This window comes from Ascaphus truei, chromosome 17 (genome assembly GCF_040206685.1).
Source record: "Ascaphus truei isolate aAscTru1 chromosome 17, aAscTru1.hap1, whole genome shotgun sequence".
Classification (NCBI taxonomy): domain Eukaryota; kingdom Metazoa; phylum Chordata; class Amphibia; order Anura; family Ascaphidae; genus Ascaphus; species Ascaphus truei.
This window is the reverse complement of record NC_134499.1, coordinates 26,435,214-26,456,891: the sequence shown is the minus strand read 5'-3', so window position 1 is coordinate 26,456,891 and position 21,678 is coordinate 26,435,214. Positions and strand designations below refer to the sequence as shown.

At 41.2% G+C, this 21,678-nt stretch overlaps 1 protein-coding gene and 1 long non-coding RNA gene across 2 annotated transcripts; one reads left to right on the top strand and one right to left on the bottom strand.

The window, feature by feature from the left end:
• Positions 1–5,836: 5,836 nt before the first annotated feature.
• LOC142468165 (uncharacterized) lies at positions 5,837–21,652 on the bottom strand. The gene is made up of 3 exons (XR_012788592.1): positions 21,501–21,652; positions 10,744–10,969; positions 5,837–6,102 (listed from the first exon to the last, which is right to left on the bottom strand). It is a non-coding gene; the product is annotated as an uncharacterized LOC142468165 (long non-coding RNA).
• LHFPL4 (LHFPL tetraspan subfamily member 4) lies at positions 10,488–20,449 on the top strand. The gene is made up of 3 exons (XM_075574368.1): positions 10,488–11,024; positions 12,487–12,503; positions 15,392–20,449. The coding sequence occupies exons 1-3, from the start codon at positions 10,811–10,813 to the stop codon at positions 15,398–15,400; spliced, it is 240 nt and encodes a 79-aa protein (XP_075430483.1). The 5' UTR covers positions 10,488–10,810; the 3' UTR covers positions 15,401–20,449.
• Positions 21,653–21,678: the final 26 nt, after the last annotated feature.

Sequence of the window (21,678 nt, the reverse complement as noted above, 5' to 3'; positions counted from 1 at the left end):
TATCACCCAGCATACAGCACTTCCACTGCAGCAAAGGATTCTGGGAAATGACATGCAAATGAGCACACAGGTTTTTGCCTCAAAAACCATTTTTAACATGGTTCCCTATAGGCTTAAGCTTGCTGCATGGTCACAGCTTTGAGCACAGCCAGGGTTAAGGTGCATACCCAGAAAACCACCCACAGACAGCTATTTCGACCTTGATGGGTCTCATCAGTGTGGGGTTGATTTTAACTGGGTATGCAAAGAGGCTATGGGATAGGCTATACCATAATACTGAGTTAAGTTATGTTATGTTAAAAATGGTTTTTGAGGCAAAAAGTGACACTGTGTGCACATTTGCATGTCATTTCCCAGAATCCCTTGCTGCAGTGGAAGTGCTGTATGATAATGGGGAAAGGCGGGGTTGCAGACCTGCCTAAGACATGCAGATGAGCATACAGTTGTATTTGCATATATATATATATATATAAAGGAATAAGTCAGAAAACCCATAAAATACAGTAAATGTTTTCTAACTCCGTTAATGAAGCATGAGAATTAGGTGCTTATAAAATAACCAAATTAATACAGGTATATAAAAGCGTCTCTAATGAGACCTGGTATATTGTAGCATCGGAACAGACCATGGTCAAGTTACCTGCTCCAGTACTGGAAGTAAGGCCTTTTTATCTCAGAGGGGGTGTTATCCACTGATACAAATTGTTTCAATTCAGTTACTATTGATTTTGTGAAAAAGTGGCTCAGAGGATATGACTGCACTAACTTTGATTTACCCAAAATCCCCCGGGGTCTGGAAGCCAGAGACCGTGAATTACTAACTCAAGTTGAATAAGACAAATTTGCTTGACCCTTTCACTGCTGGAAGTGGTGGATGTGTATGGATCTCACAAACAGGAGTATTACGGTCATTTATCAACGGGCAACGGAGGGATGCAAACACTATATCCACATCACCTGATGGTCGTTGATAAATGGACCTTTGTATTTTGTACCGGACATTGTAGATGCAAAGCAAAGACACAGCCCTGTGAGTAATTAGTTGCCTAAAAATAAGAATAAAGTGGTAGAATGCAGATGACTTTGTGGTAAGGGTAGCGGAAAATCTAAATTAATTGAAACCCAGCACACATGTTTTACGTATTAAAACTAGACTTGACTTTGGGTGAGAATGTATTGTGATATATGTTCCTATTGTGTAGAGTTGCAGGTTTTCTATCAGTGCTGCATGAGTGAGCGTAATATTATGGAATATTATTATGGAGTATTATTATCTCGGTGATGCATTTCTTTGCTTTATGTAAAGCTGGTGAAACAGCCTCATTAAATCCGTAGACAATTCAGACTGGATGTCCAATGGTATTGCACAGTCTTCGAAGTGCGAGGAGACTACAGGAATATCGAAAAATCATTTAAAAAGAACACTCCATCGGCTAAATCATTTGTCAAACGGTACAGCCAAAAGCAGAAATACCACTTAAATACTCATGGTCACTAATCAATTTAAAACAGGTGTAGTACTTGGGAGCAAAAAGATCATGGGAAAATAGGCAATGTAAGCTGAAATATATTGATAAATTATGAAAACTAAAATAAATGCTAAAAAGTAAATTAGCATAAATATATAAATAATAATTTATTTCTTTTTCTTGCAAAAGGAAGGAGCGACAAATAAAATGCATTTAGAAAAAAATGAGCAACATCCCACTTTTTATTAAGTGCATACGGGCAACTAGTTTTCAAAGAAAAAATCCAAAAACCGTATCTCCTGTACAGAACATTGAACATATCCTGTTGATGCACACCTAACTAAGGTTATGCACAGGCAAAAAAAAAAATGACCATTATGTTGTAAAACTATGAGCTTAGGGAGCAGGTGATTCACATCACCCTTATCAGTAAGGTGGTACTGTACAGTCTCTTTCAGGGATCTAATCGTCTTGCCTACATATTCTTCTAGACCAGGGCTGGCCAACTCCCATTCTCAGGGGCCACCACCAGGCCGAGTATTAAGGATATCCCTGCTTCAGAACTTCTATCAGAATGACTGAGCCGCTGATTGAGCCACCTGTGCTGAAGCAGGAATATCCCTAATAATACCTAGTCTGTTGGTGGCTCTTGAGGACTGGAGTTGGCCACCCTTGCTCTAGACCAGGGGTGCACAATCTTTCTCCCTTGCACCCCCCCTGCTCGCCCCCCCCCCTCTTTACCTTGGCTCTGGCGTTCTGATGTCACAATGTCATATGTCATGTTGCCATGGAAACGTGGCATTATGTGACCCCCGCTACGTTATTTTAATGCCTTTGGGAACGCCACGCCCCTGCCCAAACAATCTCGCGCCCCCCATTTTGCGCACACCTGCTCTAGACCATATCTACAAGTTAAAAGAGGATTCACAAACTGAGCAAGTTGCCAAAATCAGAAATATTAAACTGCCCCCCATTTGTTGAACTATGAAATGACAACACTTGCATCCTTCAAAGAACCAGAAAGTTTATGAGACTTTTTATTTTTCCAACTTAAACTGGGGGGAAATCATAAAAGCTAATGTTGGTTCAAAAAAAGTTGAAGCAGCGCACAACCAAATGGAGAAGTGGTCAAAATTGATTTTAAAAAGTATACATTTTATTTAAGCCATGGATAAAAAGCAGGTACAAAAATCCTCCCACGCGTTTTGCGTTGGTGTGTGCTTTATCAGGGATAAAACACCAACTGGTGCGAAATGCATTGGAGGATTTTTGTGCCTGCTTTTTATCCATGGCTTAAATACAATATATACTTTTTTTTAATCAATTTTGACCCCGTTTCTGTTTGGCTGTGTGCTGCTTCAAAATGTTTTTAATCTATGGACTCTACTTGTGTCCGATCACGCTGTGGCTAGCATCCCCTAGTGGGTGTGAAGAAAGAGTGAGGACAATATGCTTCTAGCAAGATAGCTTCCTTCCTAAATGGTGTCTTACGGAAGATTACTTATAAAGGTTAAATGGGTTCAAGACCGAGGTCTTAGAAGTGAGAACCTCAATTTGTTTTTCTATTCCATACCTCATTGGTTATGAATTCTGAAGGACAGTGTCAGACCATTTGATATATTGATTTGTTCACTTCACCCAAACAAGGCCTTCTATTCCAGCATGTTTTATGGAATAGCCTTTGAGCATATATTTGTTCTTCTTTGTTCTGGAGCACATATATACAAACAGTGCAATCCAAGTTAATGTTGGTGCCTGTTTGAGGACAATGTTTTGAACACTAGTAGTGAATTTAGTAAAATCCCCGATGAAAGGGCCTTGCACGGCCTGAAACATTGTAAGTAACATGCTCTGAATAATAGAGACCAATCATTATTCAGCATAACCTCTGTGGATGCATTTCTTTGCCCCGTGCTGCTCTTTGTAGCACTTGCTAACCCACTTTTCGAATTTTGCTGTTCCTGTAGTCAGTGGGACCACGCTGCCTAGGATTTTTTACACCTTTTTCTGATGTGCTTACTTTTTGCTTTTCCATATCTCTTTCCTACTTTTACTTTGAGTAGGCATTTTGGAAAAGTATCTTTATAACAGGAGGAGAGCCTGAGTGCGGTGTCTCATGTGGAGCTCATGTTGTGGCTGTCCCCTCTCCTGTGTCATCAGAGGAACTCTGGTTCGGGCAACGACCAGGCAGTCTAGATTCTGTTCGCCGTTTCGGTGTTCCATTCGGGCGTTCATCTGTAGGCTCCGGAAGCCTAGAGCTTAGATGCGAAATGCATAGGGTTGGACTCTTGAGGCTTCCATAGCTGTTTTTGGCACCTACTAGGCTTGCGCACTAAACTGTGATCCCCAGCAGTCATACGCTCATGTTACATTCCATATGTAATCCGTACACTAGAACCAGTGGAGACAACTCAGACGGTTTGGTCGATCCATCCACGGGCTCTCCCCGAATGGAACACCGACCTGCAAAGAGAATCTAAATCACCTGGTCCATCTGTCTGCTGGTGTTACTCAAATGGCTCAGACAACTTGGCTATTAGAGTGGGTTGGGGCTAGTTACAATGCATCAGATCTCAGACGTGCTATTTGAGAGGGTTGGGGTTCCTTGCATGAATCTGATCTCATATACGCCATTAGAGAGGGTTGGGGTTCCTTAATAATAATAATAGCATGTTCTTGTATTGCACTGCTAGTTTTACGTAGCACTTTACAGAGACATTTTGCAGGCACAGATCCCTGCCCCGTGGAGCTTACAATCTATGTTTTTGGTGCCTGAGGCACAGGGAGATAAAGTGACTTGCCCAAGGTCACAAGGAGCCGACAGCAGGAATTGAACCAGGTTGCCCTGCTTCAAACGCTCAATGCCAGTCAGTGTCTTTACTCACTGAGCCGCTCCCTCTCCCTTACAATGTATCTGATCTCAGACGTGCTATTAGAGAGGGTCGGGGTTCCTGCAAAATGTCACAATATAATTATAGGGTTTAAACACTGTTCTAGACGAATGTTGTGTTGAGTTTTCCCTACTTACTGTTCATTAACCCTTTTACTGCCAGAGATCTGCAATGCGATTATTTGTATGTTGGTTGCGTAATGCCACAAATGGAGTCTCACCCGTTCAGCCAAGGAGTAATAAAGAGAGCGGGTTTAATTAATTTTCAAATACATTACGTAAAGCGTCCCATTGGTACCCAAAGTTAAGAGAGATGTATTACAGGTAAATAGAATGTGTCTTGAAAGCAGCGGATGTTAAAATTGAAAGCGTTTGAAAGTCCTTCTGGGCGGCATGGGAGCAAGTTTTTCATTAAACCTAATATTGGCTCGTAATTTACAGTGGCACAATTGAGTTTTAACTAAAATCTCAATGTTGAAAGGCATTTCTGGCCTCTTCGGCACTTAAGGGGTTTTATGCTAAGGTCTGCTGGGCAGGAAGCATACAGATTTTGAATCCCACTTAACAACATTGTGTTGTGTGACTGTTTGAAATGCAGATCTAAGCTTTCCCCCTGTAGAATATAATTAGAATTGCAGGGAACCGAGATATAATAACAGAGATATATTAGGCTATTACTCGGTCTTAGTTTATCCAGATAACGCTCCCAGTCCCATTGTGGGATGGTTCGACCTTATACCATTTTTCACTTCACATAGGGGTTTCTAAAGATATGTTTTCCTAGCAAGCTGGTGGCACTTAACACAGTGAACAGAATAAATAGCATTTCTATTAAAAGCTATTTTTTTTTCAACTTAAATTTTTTATTGAGTTTTCCAAAAGTCAAGCAAACAACATGGTCTTTGCGTCGTCTTGAAACCTTTTTTTTCTACATCTACCTATATATATCTATATCTATATCTATATCTATATCTATATATATATATATATATATCTATATCTATATATATATATATATATATATGTATCAGTACCGTGTTAGCCGAGCTTCAATAATCAAAAAATAAATAGATGATACCGTTCTGTGGCTAACGAAATGCTTTTATTTGTGCGAGCTTTCGAGATACACTGATCTCTTCTTCCGGCGATGTTACAATGAATGAAGCAAGCAAAAGCTATACTATAAACAGTGTCTATTGGAATGTTATCTGTGCTAGTCCTTCCCCCGGTGTGGATGTGTTTTATGGCTGGAGGTGTCAAAAGGTTCCTGAAAGCAAGTGATGAAAGAGTGTGTATGTGTATCAGTGTGAATTATATATATATATATATATATATATATATATATATATATATATATATATATATATATATAAATAAATAAATATATAAAAATAAATATATATATATAAATAAATAAATAAATGAAATAAATGGAGCACAGAAATATATCATTTGATAAGCACTCAGAATATCCATTTCCCATGCTCTCTGTATAGCTGCAGACCTTATTTGAACTCCTGTTTGTTTCTGCTGCGCTTCATCTAGAACAGTCATTGTAAATTCCTTTACTGTGTTTGCACCACCAGCTCTGTGGGGAGACCCCCGCTACACTTTCACTGAGGAAGTGTTCTCCGACATCTCCCAGGAGTCCACCTCCTTCCCGTTTTAGCACCAGAGTCCTTCTCCTAGCAGCTCTTTAACTTGGAAAATGCCTCTTTGGGGATAGCATGGAAGTGAAGGGATCTGTGAAAAAAAAGACAAGTCTTGAATTTGCTTGACTGCCCCTTAAGAATGGTGACAAATATTGTTGGGGACAGTGACAGCGCATTTTAAAGGCAAGGTCCCTGATAACAGACCAAATAATCAACATTTTGTAAGGAATCGAAATCCACAAAGCTCCAGGAGCAATTATTTGTATTTGTATATTTTTTGACACTGGATTGAAGCAGGGAGGGTCTGCGGAGCTTAACCCCATTCGTTTCTACTCCGGAGACCCCCTGCTTCCGGAGACACAGACCTCCGAAGGGGGTATCGGTATCTCTCTGCTTTTTAAAGCTCCCCGCCTCATGTGGGCCAATAGGAAGCCGCGCAGGATGACATCATGTCTTCCGATTGGTCCGCAGGGCGCCGGAGCTTGGAAACACTGCCATTACGTGACCCCCTGATAGCCAAGCAGAGCGGATACCAGCACCTATTACTGAGGTCTGTATCTCTGCAATAGGGTTGCCAGGCGGCTTCTCCAAAAATACTGGACTCAATGGTGAAAGGTGCGTCAGGTCACTATGTCCAGGGAGGTAATACCGGACACATACATGTCCAGTATTACAGTACCTCTCATTTCTTACTGGACAGGGAATCCAAATACAGGACAGTCCAGTTCAATACCAGACACCTGGCAACCCTACTCTGAAAGCAGGGGGTTACCGGGGCTGAAATGAGTGGTGTTCAGCTCTGGAGACCCTCTGCTTCTTTCCCATGTTAAAAAATCGCCCGCGTGGATTGCCTCTTTAAGTCAGGGCTCATAACGTGATGTTACCTGAAACAAGAACACATTTTATTTTCCCTGCGGTTAACGCGCTTCCGCAGTATATGCATAAACAACAAAATACATCCCACTAGCATAGGCTTAACCCTTTGCACGTCGGAGGGGAAGGAGTCCTCTTCCGTGCCTATCCCGGTAAGATCACGTTCGGGGGGCAGAATGGGTTCTCTCCTACAAAAATGAGCAAGTGGTTTATGACGTAGCGACTACGTCATTGGGCACTCAACAGGTTAACATCCCGTTACTGTAACAAACATTGTGTTATCTGCCAATAACGTCACATTAAATATTTCTTAGTCATCCAGGCCTTGAAATATAAGGGGTTTCCCGTCTCTCTTATTGTCCCACCTTTAGGCTTGAAGTTAACTCCCTGCATTAACCGTAATGGCTTTTAGTGGATATGCACTTAGGCTTAACTTGATATGAATCATGTTAAGTCATTTAACGGAGCTAACAATCATATCATCTTCCTTAAACAAATGTAACCATGTTCGGAAATTCGGAAATTACACAGATAGAGAGAGACAGAGAGATAGATACAGGGAGAGACAGAGAGATAGATACAGGGAGAGACAGAGAGATAGATACAGGGAGAGACAGAGAGATAGATACAGGGAGAGACAGAGAGATAGACACAGAGAGAGAGAGAGAGACAGAGAGATAGATACAGGGAGAGACAGAGAGATAGATACAGAGAGAGACACAGAGAGAGAGAGACATACAGAGAAAGCAAAAGCCAGAGAGAGAGAGACATGGAGTGTGTGTGTTTGGTGTGTGTGTGGTGTGTGTGTGGTGTGTGGTGTGTGGTGTGTGGTGTGTGGTGTGTGGTGTGTGGTGTGTGGTGTGTGGTGTGTGGTGTGTGGTGTGTGGTGTGTGGTGTGTGGTGTGTATGTGTGTGTGATCAGGCAAATACGGTAATTGTTTCCTCAAACATTATCCCATGTCCTTAGTGGCGCCAGTAAAGGTAATATAGGTGGGTGGGCGCTCTGATTGTGGTACCGGCATCACACAAAAAGGAGCCAAAGTAAATCAAACCCCTCCCAAATCTTAGCCCCCGCACGTTTACAAACTAACTTTAATAAATGGTTTAAGTTGTACGTTTAGGTGTTGGATTTTGTTAAACAAGGGCAGCAACCCCACAGATTCCACCCATGAAACATGTCACTGCCGTTTGTACACTTTGGTTCTGGCCGGGGCTGTCCTTGGCAGTGTAATTTAAGTTAGTTTGCTGAGATTATGAGTCGGTGACACCAGTATACCCTGCTCTCTGCTCACTAAACTTCACCCAGGATATTAAAACCTCCAATACACTTGCCTTCCATTCGCCATACTAATAATGGAAGGCACTTAGAAAGTCTTTGACTTGTACCTGGGAGAATGGACAAAGGTTTCAAATGTAGCCTTATAGTTTCAGATAATTAATACATGTGGTATGTGCATATCCAGAAAACTACAAACGGATGAAAGAAAATGTGGCTGAATACACCCAAGGGCCAGATAGAGATTTGTTCAGTGTTTGGTTTATCTGCAAATGGAAGGGAAAAGTATAGGTCTGTGTATAAGCTGAAGGCCTCAGAATCCAACACAATAGACACTGAGAAAGCTCTCACTATTAACCAGTAAGATAACTATTTATAACTCCCGGGATGTTTTACCATTTGTTTCATTGCTTTCAGTTTCTAGGACATGATGTATTTGAAGCCTTAAGACGGGAAGGTCTAACAACCCATATAGATTCCTATAGGATTTAGCCTTATGTTAAATGAATGCGTATGGTAGATAATAAGACGTTATGTCATATTAGGTCTTGGGTTCAATGCAAAGGATCAGTATTCTGCCTCCTGCACACGGTGGCAAGTGGTAGAGGCAGGTAGCTAACTCACTCCCCTTAGATGCACACTGAGTCCTTCTTTCTTTTTGTTCTTTTATTGTAAAGGCAAACATTAACAACAAAGGCGGGGAACTGGGGTATGTGGCATAAGTGAGGGAAAGGTCAATTAAGATACTTTCTACCAGGAGATGGGAACAGACTGATCCTAGTGGCTGCTGGCTCCAAAGAAAGCATGCTTTCCTGTCCAGGCAGGAACAAACAAAGGACTATTCCTATTAACAAAACCTAGCAGGGGAGGAAAGCCAAACCAACAGAGGTTTGAGCAGAGGTGGGTTGCCAAGGCAACAGGCTGGAAGCAATGGGAAAGTAACATTGTTGCAATATTACACTGAGGAGTGATGACTGTCTCAGAGTTGGGGAAACTACAGAACTGGTTCCAGGACAGTCAGTTTGTATCTCATGTGCCTAGAAAAGGAACTTCCTGCAATATTAGAGATGGGAGAACTGGTCCAAAACCATTTCCCGAGAGAAGGAAGCAGCCGATCCGAGGCAGATTCTTCATAAAAGAAAATGGATGAAAAGTAAATCACAAATAATAATACAGTGTATGGCTGAGCAGTCCAAACCATATGTAAAAACGTGATTGACACAGAGATTGGTTGCACGTTGTGATACCTTTTAGTGGGCCAACATGAGAGTCATTAATTGATTAAATTATAGTGTATAGCTGTTTTGAAGCTTAGAACCTTAGAACATTCTAATGGCGCCTTCCACTTGTGGATCTCGCCTTCCACATGTGGTTCTCGCCCTCCAGGTTTAGTTCCTTTTGAGTTTTGAAGAAGTATTTTTGATTAAACCTCCCATTATTTGCACTTCTATGTACTACTTCTGTCTCTGTATGTCTTCCAACACACCATATAGATTCTCCCCAAGTACCACCTACAGTCTCTGCTCAGCTCATCGACTTACCCCTCTCCTCCTCCATTACCTCCTCTCATTCCCACCTCCAGGGGCTCATCGACTTAAGCTCTCCTCCTCCTCTACTACCTCCTCTCATTCCCACCTCCAGAGCTGCCCCCCAACTGCAGACTCTGGACTCGCACCATCAGACTCTCCCCCACCATTCACACTATCAAAAGTTCCTATCAAAACCCATCTCTGTGCAGAGGCCTAACCTGCCACCCCAACAAGCCTACGGTTAGTACCATGCAGAGAGGCCATATACCCCCACCTATCCTTGTGTCGCTCTCACATTCCTTTTAGATTGTAAGCTTCTTGGAGCAGGGACCATATTATTATTTGACTGTGTTTTAAAGCAGCAGTCCAAGCTGCCATTTTTTTCCCATTTAATATATGCATTAATCCAATCCTCACAATGATAAGTAATTAGCTAAGTTGCCGATTGCTCCACAAAGATTCGACTTGGGGGGTTCACTAAATGACTGCAGAGGTGTATTCTGCAATCAGTGGAACAAAGTTCTGTGGGGAAGAACATGTGACCAGGCAGTCACTAGATACAATTGGTGCACTGCTAGAGAGAGGGCAGGGCTCAAATGGGCTGTGCCACAGACTGTTTCAAAAGAGGAAGGGGATGTGACTTTGTAAATGGTTGCTATAGAAACAAAAAAGTTTGTTACATTATAATATATTAAAAATGGAGAAAAAAATGCTACAAGTATTTTCTCATAGTCTAGAACGGATTTATTTAAAAAAAACACACGTAGCATATTGCTTGGTCTGCAGCTTCAAGTTGTATGTATTTTGTGTTTTTATCTTCTTACCCCTACATTGCTATTCCTACTCGCTTTGGAATATGTCAGCCCGTATAAATAAAATATAATATTAATAAACTGTTCAGAGCAGGGAACGCTTATCCTCCAGTGTTTATGTGTTGTATGCCCTTATCTCCATTCCTATTCTTGTTTTCTGCATAATGTCTTGTACATAAGCACGGCATACGTGGCTGGCGCTGTATAGATAAGTACAAGTCAAGATAATACAATACAGTGACCTGGCTGGTAGTAACGTCGTCTGTCTTTCTGTTTGTCTGGCCAGCTGTATGCCTGGTGCTGGCCTGCATGATATTTCCGGATGGGTGGGATTCCGAGACCATCAGGGACTTGTGTGGAGACAAGACTGGGAAGTATTCTCTCGGTGACTGTTCGGTACGCTGGGCCTACATACTGGCGATCATCGGAATCCTGAACGCCCTCATCCTCTCCTTCCTGGCATTTGTCCTGGGAAACAGACAGAATGACTTGCTACATGAGGAGCTCAAAGCAGAGAGCAAAGGTAAGAGCGTATTAGTGTTGGAGAATTGGACCCATGTTCACTGTGAGATGAAGCCACTTCTGCATGTCAGGGAAAAATTTCAGCTCAGTTCAAATAAATGTTGTTCAGAGCATATATATATATATATATATATATATATATATATATATATATATATATATATATATATATATAGATATATATATATATATATAACATATATATATATATATATAGATATATATATGTTGAATGGTTTTGAAGCACTGTGTGCTCATTTGCATGTCATTTCCCAGAATCCCTTGCTGCAGTGGAAGTGCTGTGTGCTGGGTGATAATGGTGAAAGGCGGGGTTGCAGACCTGTCTAAGACATGCAAATGAGCAGACAGTAATATTTCCATTTGCTATATGCTTTGCTGTGGAGGGTTTTTGTCACTTTTTTTTTACCCACCATAACCTAACTAAGTATGTATATATACACAGCTCCTTGTATTCCCCCCCCCCCCCCCCTATCCTGTGTCATTTGCAAAGATGTACAAAACATTTACACACATTTCCTTTCACAGCGAATTCTGCAGATTCATGGCTGGTCAAACAAATGTTGAAGGTCAGACACTTGGCCAATAAGACATCAACCACCGGTTTCTTACACGACATCTTTCACCTGATCTTTGGGAGAATGTTGCCGATATGTGTTTGTGAAAGTGTTAGGAAAGCTGTTAAAAATGATGCATGCATATTTGCATAAAACTATATGGACCAGTAAGCACGATGTGTCTCTGCCAATGGACAATTAACCTTCACCTGAACATGTTCCTGCTTTGCAAATGAACTCTGACAATTTGAGGGCACTCTCAAACATGGGTGGTTAGCCATGTTGGGTCCAAATACATCAAGCAGTGCTAAGGACAAATGGAGATGTTATCTCCAAAATTAGAACATTTTAGGTCATCTTGCATGCAAGTTGACCAAAAATGTACTAATTTTTGGAGATAACATCTCAAATTTTCCTTAGCACTGCTTGATGTATCTGGGTCTTGATCCTTTCTTCCCTGTAGTAACAAAGGAGGGAGTAGGGGGTATGGTACCTTTTATTGGTTCCAACAAGTAGATATGTTACAAGCTTTCAAACCGGAGCCGCGTGTCCTGAAGCAGGAATATCCTTAACATGACCTGTTCGTGGCCCTTGAAGACTGGAGTTTGGCCGCCCCTGGTCTTCACATTTGCGCAAGGGGAAAATGGCAGTTTCAAGAGCCGTCGCCCACATGTTTTTCTGTCCAAACCGCCTGCGAATATCCATCTGCCAATCGCATTTTGTTCAAAAACCAGCAAGGTTGACACATTGGACCACGGGCTTGTTAGCTTCTCTTACTCTTCTCCAGAATACTGAGGCTCACAATAATTAGGCGAAAATAGGCAATTATTCTGTAGAAGAGGGTTAGGAAAGTAAACACTTAAAACTGTTTCTTTTTTTGTATTGCAGATTTTGTTGGAACTGCGGTAAGTAAATGAAACGACCTGTGATCCTGCATGTTACAGTCACTCCCAGCATGTCCTGGTGTATGTTATGTGCATTAGTTCTGGTTTGTCTGTTAATGTTAAACCATATATATATATATATGTATGAAAGAGAGGAGAGAGCGCACACCCCATAGCGTAAAAACGTAAATTTATTAAGGGGAGGGGGGGATAAAAAATGCACTCACAAGGGTACAAGTTTTAAAAGCATATTGTGATATAATCACCACCATCCGGTAACTGCAACAGGTGCTGGAATAAATCCTCGGTCCCAAGATGGTATTGAACCACGTTGTTTGCAGGATGTCCTGGGCTTGGTGATGGTATGAAACGATTTCCAACGATACCAGGAACACACCGCCCTGCCTGGAGTTCTCTGCGATAGCCGGCGCTCAAATCAGTTGGTAGCTGCGCTCCGTGATGACGTAATGTCCTTGCGTGCCATTTGGTGTGCCGGCTTTTTGACGCACATGCGATCAATATCAAAGATCTGGTGCTACAGTCTAAAAACCTATGCAAAAAAAAACCAAAGTAGAAAACACAAAAAAACAGCCCCTGTGACTTTGCTAAATAGGAATAAATTCACAGCCAAAAAAAAAGCTTATACTATGAAGCTCCAAAAAAAGTCCGGTGTTGAGTGTAATTAGATTTCTCAGTTCTTGCAAGAAATATGGCTCCGAATGTTATGTTTGGTGTTGTGGTCACTACTCAAGTTTTATTAATCACAAGCTTATTAAGTTTTTTTGCACTTCCGTTTGGTTGTGTGAGTGTCAAGTACGTGTGTGTGTGTGTGTGTGTGTGTGTGTGTGTGTGTGTGTGTGTGTGTGTGTGTGTGTGTGTGTGTGTGTGTATATATATCTCAAATAAAAAGATCACTTGGGAGCACATTCACATGTCTTAGACAGCTGTGCAACCCTGCCTTTCAACCATTATCACCTAGCATACAGTGCTTCCACTGCAACAAGGAATTCTGGGAAACGACATGCAAATGAGCACACCATGACAGCTTTTGCCTGAAATCCATTTTACATGGAACCCTTATACGCGAATGCTCGCTGTTAACACTGTGTTAAGCTGTGTTAACAGTGAGCATTAGCTTATAACGGTTCCATGTAAAAGTGGATTTCAGGCAAAAGCGGACGGTGTGCTCATTTGCATGTCATTTCCCAGAATCCCTTGCTGCAGTGGAAGCACTGTATGCTAGGTGATAATGGTGAAAGGCAGGGTTATATATATGTATGAGGAAGAGAGGAAAACTCTCGAAAGCTTGTCCTATGACATAAATTGTTAGTCCAAAAAAAAAAGGTATCACCTAATACTGAAGAACTCATTTATTCTGCACTATCGCAACTGGACTAACACGGCGATTTCCGTTTTATATATATAATATATATATATATATCTCAGATAGATAGAGACAATCCGCACAGACATTATTCCAGGATCATCCCAAAGACAGAAGCTGAAGAGAGAGTGACTCCTTGTGGACAAAGATCTGCATAGCTCCAGTGTGTAGGTATATTGTTATTCGACAAACAGGCCAGTTCTTCATGGATGCTGCTGTACAGGCACCTGCTTCAAACAGCTGTCATATATCCCCCAATTCTTAGGGGGGTATAACCTAAATTGCAATAACATCTCTGCCATGCTTTCTTGTTGACCATGTCCATGATGTGCAAAGTATCACAAGCGGCAAAGATTCTCGTGTTCTCGAGTCTCGACCATGCACTGGAAAACAGCTGACTATGAAACAGAATCAGGAGTAACTGAAATGCCAATTAGAACAAAGGGTGTCATTTTTGAAGATAGTCATCTCTTGTGTGCAAAACTGGCTTCAAAACACATTGTAGCTGAAGAATAGTAAATGTGTCTGTGAACTAGCACTGAACCATAAAAAAGCAGCTAGTGGTCATTTAAACGCTCAGCCGCCAATGGGCTATGGATGGAAGGGAAGTAAGCATAATTATGCACTGTATAAAGCATTTATAAGACCACACCTTGAATTTGGAGAACAGTTTGGGGCACCACTCCATAAAAATGACATTATAAAACTAGAAACAGTGCAGAGAAGAGCCACCTTATTAATAAAGGGGGATGGGTAATCTAACATATGAGGAGAGGCTAGCTAAATTAGATTTGTTTACATTTAAAAAAAAGAGGCATCTAAGTGAGGATATGATAATTATATTCAAATATATTCGGGGACAATACAAAGAGCTTTTAAAGGGAGTATTCGTCTCAAGAGAAGTGCAAACGCAGTTGTCCCTTAAGGTTGGAGGAAAGGGAATTTCATCAACAAAGGAAAGGGTTCTTTACAGTAAGGGCAATTAAAATGTGGGATTCATTACCCATGGAGACTGTGATGGCAGATACAATAGATTTCTTTGAAAGAACGTTGGAGATCTTTTTAGAAAGGAAAGCTATACAGGGATATACCAAATAAGTAAACATGGGAAGGATGTTGATCCAGGGAGTAATTCGATTGCCAATATTTGGAGTTAGAAAGGAATCTATTTTTCCCCTTATGAGAAATCATTGGATGATGTTTCACTGGGGTTTTGTGTTTGCCTTCCTCTGGATCAATATACTGTAAATACAAGTATAGGATAACTAACTGATGTCTAACTTCAGCATAGGTTGAAGTAACTATATGTAATTCACTGATAACTTGGTCCGTGCGAGAGAAAAAAACATCAATCATGTCTTTCTACATCCACTTGTGGCTGTTATAGTCCCTCTCTCATTCCAAAATGTATATGTTGAGATCCTTCAGTCTTTCATCATAACTCATAAGACATTTGATGCATCTCCTGCATCCCCCCTCTGTCCTGCTGTCTTCTTAGACACTCTCTCTGTTTCTCTTTTCACAGAGGATATAAAGGTATATGAAGAGCGAAGGAGCAAGTGCAGTCCTTTCCAAAGCAGGAATGGCTCCTCGCCACCCCTTATCAGTATTGTAAGCCTGATCTTGTATTGCTGTCCCTTGCCACACTGCCTTGGGTTCCCCCAGTAAGTTGTGATTCTGCATCTCCGCCTTGAAGATTACTCTTCCTCTGCCAAGACGGTGCCTGCACGCCATACAAAAGAAGACCCCTTTGTGCTGGAGGAAACAGCGATGCAATGCATTACTTGTCCTTCAACCAGCAATGTGGTTGGTGCCATTCTACTCTGCTCCTCTCACCCCACTGCAACCATGGATGTACATAGAATGAAAGCTGCAGGGAATAATGCTAAATAATAGTGATTTCCCCTCCCCCCTCCCCAACACCCTTCTTTTTTTTTCATAGCCCTCATTAAAAATGCAACAGGCTGCTTCATGGACAAAGGTAAAAACCTTGCAATTTTGTAATAAAGTTAAAAAAAAAACACAAAAAAAACATCAACGCATTTATACCTCCTGGAAGCCCCCTCCCTCCCCTTCACTCCCTAACTTGACAGGTAATAAAGAGGGTGTTTCATGTGTTACTGGAAAGGAACACTTTCTGCAAACTTTGGGCATCTGGAATTCCAGGACAGGTGGATATTTGGCTACACTGGGCTGTGGGTCAGATTTCAGCAACTACCTTTTGTACAGAGCCGCGTGTTCGCAACAGACACACAGAAGAGCTGCTCGTTTGTTATTTTTATGTGTATATTGGTCACAAATAACTTCTCGTAACAGGGTAAAAAAAAAAAAAAAAAGTGATTTTGACTTCATGTTACATGAGGACTAAATCCAGAATTGCTGTTTGATGTGTCTTTTTTTTTTTTTTTGTGCGGTGGAAGAGAGGTGAGTGGGGGAGGATTAGAAAAATGGATAATCTGCATATATGGGATAAAGTGTGTAAAGAACGTACCCTGTGTAAGTGGATTTAAAGTAGCATAGCATGTTTATTACCTTGAAAGGGTAAGTATTTTTTTTTTTTTTGTCTGTATACTGAAATGATACTTGAACTGAAATCACTGCATTTGTTTTTTTTTAACCTACAACTAGAACAAAATATAATAACCCCTGACAAAATGAATGGGGAACCTAGAAACAGAACATGGCACAAACACACTTCTCTCTTCTATTCTCTGTTCTAAGTAAAAGGTAAAGGTTGATAGAGGAGTGGACCAGACATTGGTTAACTATCCCTCTAGATACCTGTGCAGTAACTTGTACTTAGAGAGGAAGAATAAAAACATGTGGCTAAGAAAGATAGTGGGGGTTCTAGAGAATTGGGGAGTTTTTAGATCAATATTTACTTTACCCAATATCGCCTGTGGAATGAGTACAGATTGTAACTTGCTATGTTGAGCTCATTCATTTTCTGCTTACAACTAAACATGCAATGCTACTTTAAAGAGATAGTGGCTGCCATGTAAAGGATTACTAAGGCAGGCTGCCCGGGATACTTCTTTCAAACAGGTTGGAAGTGCAGAGAGCGTGAGTTACCATTGAAGACAGAAAGAGGCCAGTTCCAGCTGAATGCTTCATTCTTCAGATGGTCTTTGGGAAACTCAACTTGGTGATTGAGCAAAAAGAGTTTCCACTCTCTGTCATAACCTAGCTCATACATACTCCATATGATTATACATTAAATCTAAGAAGTTGAACTTGAGGTTTTAGTTGCCATATTTTGGCAGCGCATGAGAAGCTGACCCAGCAGATTAGGGTAAATCGTGACCGATTAGCTTGTCGTGCTTTGGCCAAAATATGCAACTGAAAACCTCAAGTGCAACTTATTATTAGAGGAGGCCGAGTAAGAGTGTGAGCCAGGTTAGGATGGAAAACAGCAATTGTTCGTTTACATGATATTTGGGGCCTAAAATGTTTTTCTTGCAGCCCTCCTGCTGGGACTTAAAATGTATGGTGATAAAAACACTCAAAACTAGTGATTTGCGGCACTTCTAACATTGAAGTCATTCTGCACCTTAACCCTTCGGAGATCTTTCTGTTGGCCTTGATTTTTCTCCCAGTCCTTTCAACCAATATGAGAGCAGCCAGAAAAATATTAAATTGAACCTATTTGCTGCCACATTTCGTACAACAATGTGTTGTTGGGCTGCCTGGCACTTGAGAGATCATATATTACAGTGGTAGGCATCAAGACCATACTTGTAGTTGAGCTAATTGACCTAGCACTCCTTTTTGTGCTAAATGGCAATAGCAAAACGCTGTTCTATTTGAGCTGTGTCCTTCTCTTGCTCTTTTATACACGGTGTCTTTAGAGAAGACCCTGGTTACTGATTTGTGAATATGTCACTAACATCTTTTGAGCAAGTATGATGTAAAAGGGATGTCCCTCACCCAAATTATAGACTTTACAGGTGAAATACAAGTTACTTATAACTCCCAGCAGTTTTCATACACCTTGTTAAATGTGAGATAATTCCGAGTGTTGGGGTTGATTTCCATTTCAGAAGTAACAATTGGTATTGTACAAGCCTTCGTTGTGTTTTATCTAATGGATTTTTATACAGTTTGATAATTATTTATTTCCAGCTGGAAGGAAGTCACCATCCCTCTCTCATCTCTCGTCCCATAGCGCCAGTGTCGGCTTTTGCTTGTTCTTGTCCTTTTCAACCCTTTCCTCATTTCCCCTTCCTTCTCTGATACTGTGCTAAGGCTGGTGCCAAATACTTTACTGCAGAACCAAGTACTGTATTTTCTTTGATGTTGTATTTTTCCTGGTCTTGTCTTATGAAGCCTGTGCATTTCTGGTTGTTTGTCAGTAGGGACACAGTGTGACCACTTTCTAATCTCAAGACGATACTCGTAAGACTTTATTCATGATTTGTTAGGCTGCAATAGCCATGAGAAAATCATATTATTACAAAGACAATAAAAGACCATGTCTACACCAAGAAGATAAGTGTGTTAATATATGCACTTACGGTCTGAGATGGTTTAGCCCAAATGGCCATTACTTAATGGAAGCCTTCTATACGTACAAATTACTGTGGCTGCAAAGCACGTGCAGAATGGAATAACAGAATTACACCCATAATTAATATTGGTGCTTTCGTCGTATTCATAAAAAACGATGACTAATATGTTGGTTTTGTACCATATATTTCTACTCTATTTAATTTGACATTGCCAAGTTTTTCTTATTTCACTGGGTTTTTTTTTAACACCCTGAATGGTCAAATCATTTACCTGTTGTTTGTTTCATGACTCTACAGCAAGATGGGGTCAACAACAAATTGCTCTGTTAGCAAAGGGGTTACAAGACAAACGGTGGTCTCCTAGCCTCATGTTCCAAACCCAAATGAACATTATGAATAGGCTAAAATAAAATGCCTTTTCACCTTGATGAAAAATATTTAGCAACCTCAATTATGGAGACGTTTTTGTCCTCACAGGTTAAGACAGCACGTACACACGAAGGTCCCTTTTCCCAGCACCAATTGTGATAACCTCGTGAGAGGTCACTGCTGCAGAACAGAGAGTAGCAGAGCTGTGTCGGCATGGGGCATTCATTCATTCTATGCTCTCTGGTGACGGGTGGCATAAAACATACCCCTTGAGCCGAGGGATTTATGAGGACAAATGAAACACAATAGAGACATAAATATGTTGAAGACCATGCAAGTTTGTCACCAGTAAGGTGCTGCACTGTTGGCCTTTTTAGTGTTTCATGAGAAAACATTTTTGTTGTTTGTTTTGACAGATTATTTGAAAATACATTTACACTGCTCTTCAAACTAGAATAATCCACATACAATATGTGATCGTGATAGAGCCAACAATATCAATTTGTATACCATACTATTAATTCGTGGCCCTAAAAGCAGTAGATACAAAACAATGTACATCTCTTGGAAAGGAACAAGCTGCATTATCACTGGGTAAAGAATCTCTCTATCCACTGTGAATTGACGCTTTGCTATCTGAACTGGCAGAAAAGTGGTCCATTTGAGTAAATGCTTTGATATTCACCACCATCACTACCAATATTGTTTGTGGTTTGATCTTCTCATAGCAGAATAATGTATCTGATGTTCTCCTCCCTCCCACGTACCCAAGCTGAGCTCGGAGCGTTTGTCATTATGCCTCAATTACCCAGTGATGCCACTCACACACATGGTTGCTCCATCGTGACATTTAATGTCCCAGAAGATTATGCATGGGTGGATAGGACCTTGGGAAGACACAACATACATATGTTTAACATAAGCAATAAGGCATGATGGGATGCAAGACATCTGTACACCTCGGGTGAGCTTGGCCCTCTCAAGATCTTTCACACATCTGGAAATGTCATTATCCCACAGTGAACACCCTGCAGTACCAGACTGCCATTAAGAGATGAAATCCGTGATTTTTATTTGAGAAGTAGATTGGAGCTGGTGTCATTGTGTGGAGATGCGGGTGGGGGGGGACACTCACATTAAGTGCTCCATGTAATTATTCATGCCTGTGTTAGCAGGGTGCTATTTGAAGCATGTTGGCCTTGAATACTCGACATTGTGCGTTCAATTTTAGGATCAAAACACGTTGGGCAATGTTTGCCAAGCGGTGCTATACCCTACCGCTGGAAGATCCCTTATAGTCCTTCCACAATTATGGGTCATAAGATGTCTTTCAGTGCTGGAAGATGCCTTATGAAGTAGCACCTCAGTCAATATGGCCCATTATGTCTCTGTACCTCTGTTTGCCCAGGAATACAAGTAGAAATGGGTCCCTGTCCCCTATTTGAAGCTCTCCATGACCCACAGCCCTCAACATGTGTAGCCAGAGTTTTACACCAAAGGCCACTGACATAACTGTGAGGCACTGTGTAACTACACATTGGTATTACTATTGCAGGAGACCAAATAGAAGTGGGAGGCAGACCGAACCTGGAAAACGGGGCTGTAATTGGTAATCATGTGCAGCTTGTCCAAGTCATTACATTGCTGCAACTACTAGAACAGGAGTGGCCAACTCCAGTCCTCAAAGGCCATCAACAGGTCAGGTTTTCAGGATATCCCTGCTTCGGCAAAGGCAGCTCAATCAGTCCCTGCTTCAGCACAGGTGGCTCAGCCTTTGAATGAGCCACTGATTGACCCACCTGTGCTGAAGCAGGGATATCCTGAAAACCTGACCTGTTGGTGGCCCCGGAGGACTGGAGTTGGCCGCTCCTGTACTAGCAGGTTCCTTTCCAAGCGGGCAGCATTGCCTCTGCTCCATTATAACCCACGGCCCTAGCAGACTCTTGCATATCTGTCTTGACCTTACGTATATAACCGAATCAGTACTTTACAGTTTGAAGGTAAAAATCCTTCTCAAAGGTTGAAAATAAATTATTCCTAATAATACCCATTTTTATTTAATCTTTAAAACATACAACATATACACATATGATATGCACTTCTTTATGATGCAGTTAAACGAAGAAAGGAAACCATAGCTACTGTTTCCTACAATATACAGGAGTGCTCAAATATAGCCAAGGATCACTGCAGACAGCATAAAAGATTTGTCAACAATTTTTTTTTTAATAGGCATGGGTCAAGTAGACTAATGAGGCTTTCATCTCCCATGCACCATCAACTCATATATACTCATTTAGTGCAGGAGAATATAGCAGTAATTGCATAGCATTGCTTTGCTACCCTGGTTTAGTACTGAAGGGGTAATTACATGTCAGGGGTGCTCAACACCAGTCCTCAAGCACCCCTCACCCCACCCCCTCTTCCCCAACAGGTCAGGTTTTCAGGATATCCCTGGTTCAGCACAGGTGGCTCAGTCTCCTGGCCCCACCTACGACCTCTTTCCACTCACTCACTTCAGACTGACCATTGTATGGAACCAGAGTAACTCTGTAACTGTGAAATGTTCATCTGTAATATAGGTTTGGAAGACGTACTTTTACCACCTTGAAATGTTCCCCGTTTGTCTTTCTGTTTTTCCCCCATTCTTAAAAAGAATTAAAAAAAAAAAAAAAAGTAAATTTTCGCTGACGGATTTTCGCTTCAGTGCAGGTGAGATGATGTTCAATAAAATGCACTTTGTATCACCTCTCTTACCTTATGCCTTGTGTCCTTACTGCCCAGTGACAGAGATTCGCACCACTATTTCACACTGCACATCTGCCACCGCTCACGTAACACTTTAAAGCTGCAGTTCATGCAATATCCTGCATGTGTGTTTTTTTTTAATAAATCAGTTCTGTAGTAAGAAAAAATACTTTTAGCATTTTCTGTT

Excerpts from the sequence above, each read along its gene's own strand:
- LHFPL4 (XM_075574368.1), top strand. The coding sequence starts at position 10,811 with ATGATATTTCCGGATGGGTGGGATTCCGAGACCATCAGGGACTTGTGT.